Source organism: Propithecus coquereli, unplaced genomic scaffold, assembly GCF_000956105.1.
Source record: "Propithecus coquereli isolate 6110/MARCELLA unplaced genomic scaffold, Pcoq_1.0 Scaffold43, whole genome shotgun sequence".
In the NCBI taxonomy this organism is placed as follows: Eukaryota; Metazoa; Chordata; class Mammalia; order Primates; family Indriidae; genus Propithecus; species Propithecus coquereli.
Window position 1 is genome coordinate 9,310,428 of NW_012150063.1, and position 10,493 is coordinate 9,320,920.

Sequence of the window (10,493 nt, forward strand, 5' to 3'; positions counted from 1 at the left end):
AAATTGCCATTAATGTTGTTAGAAAAATAATATTCCCAAATAACTGGGACTAGAGGTGTGCACCACACCTGGCTGGCTGGTTTTTTCTTACATTTTGTAGAAACGGGGTATCGCTGTGTTGCCCAGGCTGATCTCAATCTCCTGGGCTCAAGTGATCCTCCCACCTCAGCCTCCCAAAGTGCTCTGATTGCAGGCATGAACCACCATGCCCAGCCAACCAACTATTTTAAATTGAATCTCTAACTCTTATTAGGGCATGGAGAAAGAAGTAATCGTGATTGTAATCTTTTCTGATTTCCAGATTACATCTCTTTTTTTATGTGACTCATAAGCTTGTTATTATCATAGGAAAATAGAAAAAACAATCCCTGAAGCATAATCTTTTTTTCAGGTTAAAATCGGCTCGAGATGTTGTTTCTAGGACCGGTCATTCATTGGCTCTTGGTTGTTTGCATCGTTATGTTGGTGGTATAGGCTCAGGACAACATTTGAAGACCAGTGTCAGCATTTTATTGGCTCTAGCACAAGATGGAACATCCCCTGAAGTCCAGGTATAATAGTATTGATTTTTTTATTATGAAAATTTTATATAATATTTTAGGAAATGATTTGCACTCTAAAATAATAATGACTGTGGTAAGTTGTTAGGAAAAATGTATTAGGGTCTTATTCGTAATAGTGTGTAACAAGATTTTGATTTTCAACCTAATCTTAAAGTCTGTCTTATTCTGAGACTTTAACTCATTCATGTACTTTCCCTCAAACATATGTTGTTTATTATTCTTTGTACTTGTTTCCTCTTTTTTGTATTTCCTTATATTTGTTAGATTGATCAAGTTGTTTTTTTTTTTAGTAACCATTCTTCTCTCCCTTTCTTCTAATAACCCAACTCAGGTTCTGGGTCATTGGCTGAATCTTCAAGTTGAATTTTTTTGTTTTCGTTGCTTCCCCTTAAACATTTTATACATAAATAAATATAACTACAGTGAGGGTCAAGAGTGTATGTGAAAATATCCTGCTTTCTTGATTTGCCACTTCACGTTGATATGCCTAAAAATATTAAAAGTATATGCATTTAACAATTCATTGTACTCTAATTATTCCTTACAACTAAAATAAAATTATGTTTTATTCTAGACTTGGTCTCTTCATTCACTTGCTTTGATTGTGGATTCCAGTGGCCCAATGTATCGTGGATATGTGGAACCAACATTATCTCTAGTGCTCACCTTGCTGTTGACAGTTCCACCTTCACATACGGAAGTTCATCAATGTTTGGGTAGATGCTTGGGGGCTATAATAACTACTGTTGGTCCTGAACTACAAGGTAAGGAAATTCATCTTAAATTTTAAAAACTAGGCAGATAATTGCTGTCTTTAAGTTTTCTGAATGTCTTTATCACATTACTTAAAGAAATTTTATAATAATAGTAATAGTTGCCTTGCACTGAATACTCATGATTTACCAAAGGCCTGGCACTCAGCATTTCTTTACATGTGCTATTTTATTTAATCCCTATAATAAACTCATGACATGACAGTGTTTTTCAAAGTTTTGGGCAGAGAAATCATCTCTAAATGAAATTTTACTTGGAACCTCATGAAAACAAAGATAAAAACGGAGTTCCTTTGGCCTGCCGTGCCATCCACTTGTCTTCCCGGACTTTTGCTTAACTCTTTTTGAACTCTAAGGATTAGGAACATAGTTTGAAAAACCACTGCAGTAAGACAGATAATATCTTATTTTTCTATGAGGAAGCAAGCTCAACGAAGATAAGTAACTTGTGTAGAGTTACTCAACTTATGAATGGGACACTTATGATCCTAAAGCCTGTGTTCTTACCACTCAGTTCTACTGAACTAATTCTACTAATGGTTAAATTAAACACTAAAGTCATCAAATTTTGTGAATGCATCCTGAATATGTAAACCATTTTCTTTTCCCCTCTGTCATTTATTATATGCTTTCAATGTATCAGACTTTTTATATACATTATCTCATTTCATTCTGACAACAATCCAGAGATGGGTATTATCTCCATTTTACAGATGAAACACTGAAATTGAGAGAGGCTAAGAACTTTTCAAAGGTTATATATATCTATTTGGTGAATGATTGGAGTCAGAGGTGAAGCCCAGATCAGTTTCCTTTGCCTGTGTTCTTAATCCCTGTGCTATGTTGCCTCCATTTGGAGAGAGATTTTAAAGAAGAAAGAAAAGGACCTAAGGAAGACTGCTAGGAAATGAAAAATACGTGATTTAGACAAGTCTCTTTTTTGAACCCAGTGTCCTCTTTGGGAAAGTGAGGATAGTTCATTGTTCCTGTGAATGTCACAGGAATATGAAGAGAATAAATATGCACCTGTAATTAAGCATAGGTGTTTACCAGCTGTTTTCTGAAACAATGATAAGGCTGGGGCAGGAGGCTCTCTTGAGCCTATGAGTTCCAGGCTGTAATGTGCTATGATCGTGCCTGTGAATAGCCACTAAGTTAGCCTGAGCAAGTTAATGAGACCTTGTCTCTGAAAAAAAAAATAAAAGGTAACTCTATGTGATACTGTGATTTCTTTGTTTGGTCTTTATATGCTTATAAAATTATTTTATTTTACATTAATAAAAGGTTTCGAGTCCCTTATATTTGGCAATTAAGAAATTCTTATATAGAGAGTGTATATTATTATAATTTATTTTCTCCATCTCTGCAAAAATTGCCATTAATGTTGTTAGAAAAATAATATTTGAAATTATTATATAATAGAAGTGATAATATTGATTGAACAGAGAACCAGAGAATGAGAAATCTTCTGGCTCTGTCAAATAAAACGATGATAGTATAGTTTGTCAGGGAATAAATATAAATCTAGCTGAATCTAAGAGAGACGCATTATTGTCATCCACACACAGTCGTGTTTTGAAACCATTTCTGTGAACTTTGCAGATTTTTGTTTTTGAGACAATCTGAATAATAATTGGAAGGAGAAGCCTGGGCAACATAGCGAGACTCTGACTCTACAAAAAAAAAATAGCTGGGCATGGTGGCTCATGCCTGTAGTTGCAGCTACTTAAAAAGATTGTTTGAGCCCAGGAGTTGGAGGCGCCTGTGAGCTATGATTACGCCACCGCACTCTAGCCTGGGCAACAGAGCAAGACCCTGTTTCAGAAAAATAAATAAATCATTGGAAGGTGGGGTTATTCAGAAGATAATTATTTACTAGCAGTATTTTTGATGAAACTAATAGAATGATTTTATTTTATATTTTCTTTCATTTTGCTACTAGGGAATGGAGCGACAATTTCTACAATTCGTTCCTCTTGCTTGGTGGGTTGTGCAATAACCCAGGACCATTCTGATTCTCTTGTTCAGGCAGCTGCCATATCTTGCCTTCAGCAGCTTCACATGTTTGCACCACGACACGTCAATCTATCTAGTCTCGTTCCTAGCCTTTGTGTAAGTATAATGCTGTTCCAGTCATTCATTTATTTAGGGAGCTCCATATTTCTTTCCCAAAAGACCAAACTGGACCAAAACAAAAAATGTAAGTTTCCTGGATTGTGAATTCTAAGGTTTCAGCTTCAATAGTCATTTTTGTCTTTCCTATTTAGAATTTTATTTCCTAAAGCTTGATTGATAACTTCTGAGAATCTGTTGCTACCATTGCAATTGTTAATTTATTTGTTCAACAAGTATTTATTGATAGCTTGTTATATGTCAGGAACCGTGGAAGGTACTGGAGGTACATTTGTGCCTGAGACAAGAGGAAGTCTCTGTCATAATGAAACTTACAGTTTACAAAGGAAAATGGACAGCAGTAATTATTTACAAATAAGATAAGTGCTACAGTAGGCTACAGGAGAGAGAGAGAGAGAGAGTGCATATAACAGGGAGGCATATCAGAACGTAGGAATTCAGAAAGATTTTCCTGAAAAAATTATATTTAAGGTATAATTTGCAGGATAAATAGGAATTAGTTTGCAGGAGGGTATGATATTGCAGAAGACAGCATTTACTTTTAGTCAAAGGGCGAAGTATATAAAAGGCCCTAAAATAGGAAGGAGTGTGATACTTTTAGAACCAATTAGTATGGTTAAGGCTGAGAGAGAGGAGGGAGATGCAGGCCAGAGGGGAACACAGTGAACCTGGACATTTAGCCAGGTGACACATCCTGCAGACTTTCTAGGTATATTAAAATTTTGGACTTTATTCTACAAGCGATGGGAAACCATTAAAAGGTATTCTGCAGGAAAGTAACATGATCAGATTTGCACTTTTTGCATTTCATTCTTGCTGCATGATTGAGAATGGAGTCTACAGGGTAAGATTATGGTATTCTAGGAGGAAGATGATAATGATTTCCCCTAAATTGGTAATAATGGGAATGGAGAAAAATAGATGGATTTGAGTGAATTGAGAAGGAAGGATTGACTGTTGATTAATTTGGCTCTGGGTGAGGGGGAGGAGAAAGAAGGATGTGGCTCAGGTTTCTGATAGCATAATGTAATTTCCTGAGATTGGCAACATTGGAAGAGGAGAAGGTTGGGAAGAGTGGGTATCATTAATTCCATTTTAGACACGTAGGTAGTTAGTTACATGGGCCTGGAGCTCAGAAAAGAGAGGTCTGGTTAGAGAGGTAAACTTGGGAGGCATAAGCATTTAGATGGCAAATAAAAACTTAGGAGTAGATGAGATCACCAGGGAGAGAGTGCTGAATGAGGAACCCAACATATAAAATTTAGAAAAAAAGAAAGGCAGTTAGCAAAAAATATGCAGAAGCGGTCAGAGAGATTACAGGAAAAATAGAGGTTGTGTTGTTCACAGAAGCCAAATGGAGTGGTGTTTTTGGAAAAATTGACAAGCTGATTCTGAACTTTATGTGCAAATATAAAGGACTTTTAAAGACCAATGAAGTTGGAGAATTTGCTGTACTTACTTACTGTGAAGATTTCCCATAAGCTCCAATAAGAAAGACAGTGTAGTATTGCAAGTATAGACAAATAGAACGCTATTAATAGAGTGTCCAGGGTTGGTTTCACACATATATGGTCATATAACTTAAGATCGTGGTATGTGGTATCACTACAATTCAGTGTGGAAAGGATCATTTTTTCAATAAACATAGGGACTGCAAGATACCATTGGTTGTACTTCGCATCACTAATATGACAGATGTTAAAATGAGAAAGAAACATACACCTGAGAATCACTGAAATGGATCTTTTGAAAACACTTTGTAAATTACAAAATGTTTTGTTTCTTTTACTTTGGCTCTGCCAGTCAGCATTTGTTGAGTATATCCTCTTAGCTACAATTCTCTGTAATTGTTATTAAATTAAATTTTTGTGGTGTTCTGTTTCATATGTTTTGTCATCTGAGTCTCACAGCAGTTGTGTAAGACAGGTAGGGTAGATATTGTCCCCATTGTACAGATAAAAGGCAGAAACTCCAAGAGACTAAGCGATTTGTTCTTCCCATTTGATATGACCATATTTAAGCTTTTGAATTATAGAGTATTTGAAAGTTCTAAAATGCCTTTATTTTCAGGAACAGAAGTAAATAAAACATTTTGTTGATAAAAATCTGTCAGATTTTTCTCCCCTTAGTCACATTTTATTTTTCCTAATACTTTGTGTAAATTTCTTGCTCTAAGAATTTCATGTAAGTGTATCTTGAGTTATAAATGCTATATTAAATAGCAAAACAATACACTAACATTGTGAAGAGGGAATGTGTTCCATATTAACTATGCTCCTCCATCCCTATCATTTGTGGCTGGGATTTTTTCTAAAATATATTACTTCCTTGCTTAAAAAGCAGCACATGGAACATAATTTAACATTTTTTTTGATGAGTCAGAGTTATAATAATGATAATAGCTAACATTTATTGAGCAGTTGTTATTATTATGTGCCAGCTACTGTTGTGTTTTACTTGCATTAACTTATTTTCACTACATTCCTGTGAAGAATTACTGTTCTTATTTTACACACGGACAAATCAAGGCACAGAGAAGCTAAGTAACTTGTCCAAGGTCGCACAGGAATAAGTGACAGAACCAGGATTCAAACCTAGTCTGGGACTTGTTCTGAGTTCTTTATTATGCTGTCCTGCGTGTTATATTTTACTTTGTCTATTACACTGAACTATATTGATTCTTTCGGAGACTTCTCAGATGAAAGATATTCTGAACCAAAAGGCCCCATTTTGTAATTCTTTTCAGGTGTTTATGTTTGCTTGGTTTTGTTTTTTCATTTTAATAAATAACTCCTTTGCTTTAATTCTTACTGTGTACTCAGCCCCCTAACTTTTCATTCACTACATTTGATCTCTGTGTACTTAAAAAATTTAGATGACAAAGTTTAGTTGGACCATGTGTAAAATAAGATGTGCAAAAGATCCTTCTGGATTTTTATATAAGTGTATTTTATTAGCTTTTGTGCATAGATCTTGGGACAGTTATCTTGGCTACTAACATATTTTTTGTATATCAGTATTATTTTGCCAAAAGGCCATTACTTGGCTATATTTTAAATAGCTGAGTTTGTTAAATGAAGAGCATCTTCACAAATAAGATATTAATATATGTTCATTAAACAAATGAGATTAAAGAAGTACGGCTTTTTTTTAAAAAAATTGAGTAAAATTGTTATGGTTTACAGGTTCACTTATGTAGTTCCCATTTGTTACTTCGACGAGCAGCTGTGGCATGTCTTCGACAACTTGCGCAAAGAGAAGCAGCCGAAGTATGTGAATATGCCATGAGCCTAGCCAAAAATGCAGGGGACAAAGAGAGCAGTGGTGCTAGTAAGTTTTTGGTCAATATTCTTTTTTGTTTAAATACTTTTATGTTTCAAATGAGTATTATTTATTAAATAACATCTTTGTGTTGAAAAGTGGGCAAATTTCTTGTTCTTTGAAATAAGACCATTATCACTTGAAAAATTCCAGTGTAGTTTTCCTTTATAATTTTGCATTTTCACTTTTAAAAAATTTTGCAGTGAGGCCGGGTGCGGTGGCTCACGCCTGTAATCCTAGCACTCTGGGAGACTGAGGCGGGCGGATTGTTTGAGCTCAGGAGTTCAAAACCAGCCTGAGCAAGAGTGAGACCCCGTCTGTACTAAAACTAGAAAGAAATTAATCGGACAACTAAAAATATATAGAAAAAATTAGCCGGGCATGGTGGCGCATGCCTGTAGTCCCAGCTACTTGGGAGGTTGAGGCAGAAGGATCGCTTGAGCCCAGGAGTTTGAGGTTGCTGTGAGCTAGGATGATGCCACGGCACTCTAGCCAGGGCAACACAGTGAGACTCTGTCTCAAAAAAAAAAGAAAAAAAAATTTTGCAGCTAAAAAAACTAATAGCATTTATTATCAGGATACTTCTTCCATCCCTTCAGGATGTTTTAGCTATATAAGAAATGAATAACTCCATGGATATTGCCCTGTATCAACTAATAGTCTTTTGAAAAGAGAAATTATATGTTTGGGGGGCATGTGAAAACTTCCAGTTTTTGATGGTAGTTAATCTTTATGATATAATTTTTCCTCTAAAAAGATAAGGCCAAAGTAGCCAATAAAACTATGAAATGTCAGTAGATGTTTGGTAGCAAAAGGTTGATCTTCGCCTTCTTAGGTTCTTTCTGCTCTTTGTATATTTAAGCTATATTTAAGTATAGCTTGAATTCATAGCTGGTCTTCTTACCTCTAGGGATAGGTGGTTTGGAAACTTAAGAGTTCTGGGCCAGTACAGCGGCTTATGCCTGTAACCCCAGTACTTTGGGAAGCCAAGGCAGGAGGATTACTTGAGGCCAGGAGTTTGAGACCAGCCTGGGCAACAAGCAAGACCCCATCTGTAAAAAGATTTAAAAAATTTGCCGGGCACAGTGGTATGTGCCTGTAGCATTAGCTACTCGGGAGGCTGAGGCAGGAGGATCGCTTAAGCCCAGGAGTTTGAAGTTACAGTGTGCTATGATTGGGCCACTGCATACCAACCTGGGCAATAGAGTAAGACCCTGTCTCTAAAGAAGAATTTAATTCTCAGAGATATTTCCCCCTATAATGAGAGAAAATTTTTACTTATAAGACCTTTCTAATGCTTCTAATGCCTGGCAGCTGCTTGGGTACTAAGAAACAAGATACAAAAATAACTTCAGTTTTAGCATAGTATAATAAGAGCTTTCTATTAACAAACATACTGTATTGTAGAATGTAAAAGAATTTTTTTATAAAAGTGTAACAGTACACATTACTGCTTTTTGGAGAGCAAATAGAACTCTTCTGGATACCTATAAAATTTCAGAACCTCTACATGTCAGTCACCATAATCAAAATTGAAACTACTCAGGAGGCTGAGACAGATTGTGTGAGCCCAGGAGGTCAAGTCCAACCTAAATAACATAGCGAGACCCTGTGTCTCTAAAAAAAATAAAAAATTGGAAGACAACCTAAGATAGGGAAAAATATTTGCAAAATACATTTATTTTATGTATTAATGTGTGTGTTTATTTTAACAGAATATAAAAATTTTTAAAGCTTTTACAAATAAGTGTGTTGGGGGTCTCTGAGATAGCCCCCACGTTTGATGACGTGCTAGGAGGACCCAGCATATAGAAATATTCATGGCTATATTTATTACGACAAAAGGATACAAAGCAAAATAAGCAGAGAAAAGGTGCATGGGATTAAGTCCAGAGGAAATGACGCACAAGCTTTCAAGAGTCCTCTCCCTATGGAGTCACACCAGGCACACTTAATTCCTGAGCATTGAGTTGTGATAACATGTGTGAAATGTTGTCCTCCAGGGAAGCTTATTAGAGACTTAGTGCCCAGCGTTTTTATTAGGAGCTGGTCCTATAGGCATGGCCTGTCTGGCACATACCAAAAGTTCAGAATCTCGGAAGGAAAACAGGTGTGCAGCATAAACTACAATTTAGGTACAGCAAGTCACTTGTATTGGGAATTAATGGTGGGAAATCTCCAAAAACCCAATTCCCAGACACAAGCCAAGGACTAACCTTGCAATCAGGCCTTACTAAGGTAGTCTCAGGCCTGCTACGTTAATTCTTCTGTATCTGTAAAAATCACTACAGCACATAAACAGCATTTTATAAAAGAAAAAATACCAACAAATGAAATACCTTTAAGCTGTAGTGATTAAAAAATCTCAAGTTACTGCAATCATAAGGTATCATTTTCTTCTATAAAACTGATCAAGATTAAAAATAATGATTATAACTAGTGTTGGAAGAATGTATGAATAAAAGAGAAATTTCTTATACAGCTGATGAAAGTGTAAAATCATACACATTTTCCAGAGGGTTTTTGGCAGTGTATCCCTAAAAATTTTAAACTGTGTTTACCCTTTGACCTAGCAATTCCCCTTTTAGGAATTCATCCTCAATGGTTGATCAGTTAATGTTCTTTTAATTCATTGGCTTGCTATGTGACCATTAAAATTCACACTGTAGAGGTAAAATTATTGATATGGGAAATAATCTCTACCTACTACTCAGTGAATAAAAGGTCCCTGTTCCTAAACTCTTCCTAATGTTCTCCTTCCTTGAAACATTTTCTTTCAACTTTTTCTACTGTCTTAGAATTTCACTCACTATGGCTATTTTCTTTAAACCTCCCCTTATTCTGTCTTTGGGGTGACACAACAAGAATAGCTACCTTTCAGCTGCATCCCTCTATCTCACTGTCTTCAGTGTTCAGAGGGCTCTAGACTTCAGAGAGCCTAGTAGTACTCATTCTTAAGGCTGTTAATAAGAAGAAAATGGTTTTCAGATAGAGTTAGAAATTTAACCACTATTTCATAACAGTATTACTTTTTGATTATACGTTACTTGGAAAGGATTTTTCCAACTTTTAAACGAACTTACAGGATATAATCTATTTAGAGTTTGTGTTCTAGCTTTATAGATTTTTTAAAATCTGAACTATAAGACTAAAATCTGAACTATAAGACTGAATAAGTTTCAATTTGTTCTTCTTAACAAATATAGCAATTTATTTTTGGTTCGTTAAATATATTTAGAAGTATATCTCTTTCTCACACTTTTTCTTATTAGAATCAAATATTTATTGAGCATTCCATAGAGATTTGTTTACAATATCTCAGAATAATCAGTCTTAAAAATCATGTTGTCAGAGTAAATTCTAATCATAAAGATATATGAATTAGAGACAATAGTTAAATTGTATATATAGCTAGCTGGGTTTGTTGCTGTTGTGAATTTACTTATAAGACTTGGTCTTTAACATAATTGTTACCTATAACATACAGCAAAATCCCATAAAAGTTCATTTGTATAAACTGCTTTTCAGATGTCAATCCTTTTGCACCTGGGGTTAGTTCGCGAAGTGACATCCATTGCCGGCACCAAGGTGTTAATATAACAGAAACTGGTCTTGAGGGACTCCTTTTTGGAATGCTAGACCGGGAGACAGATCGAAAGTTATGTTCTGATATTCATGACACTTTGGGACATATGCTTTCATC

General features: G+C 35.4%; 1 protein-coding gene across 1 annotated transcript in view; it reads left to right on the forward strand.

Annotated features, from left to right (window-relative positions):
• The window catches only part of HEATR5B (HEAT repeat containing 5B), a 105,782-nt gene that overhangs the window by 40,262 nt on the left and 55,027 nt on the right, over window positions 1-10,493 (forward strand). The window contains 5 exon segments of the mRNA XM_012653801.1: window positions 392-551; window positions 1,138-1,327; window positions 3,279-3,448; window positions 6,655-6,799; window positions 10,319-10,489. Of these exon segments, the coding sequence (XP_012509255.1) occupies window positions 392-551; window positions 1,138-1,327; window positions 3,279-3,448; window positions 6,655-6,799; window positions 10,319-10,489 (836 nt within the window).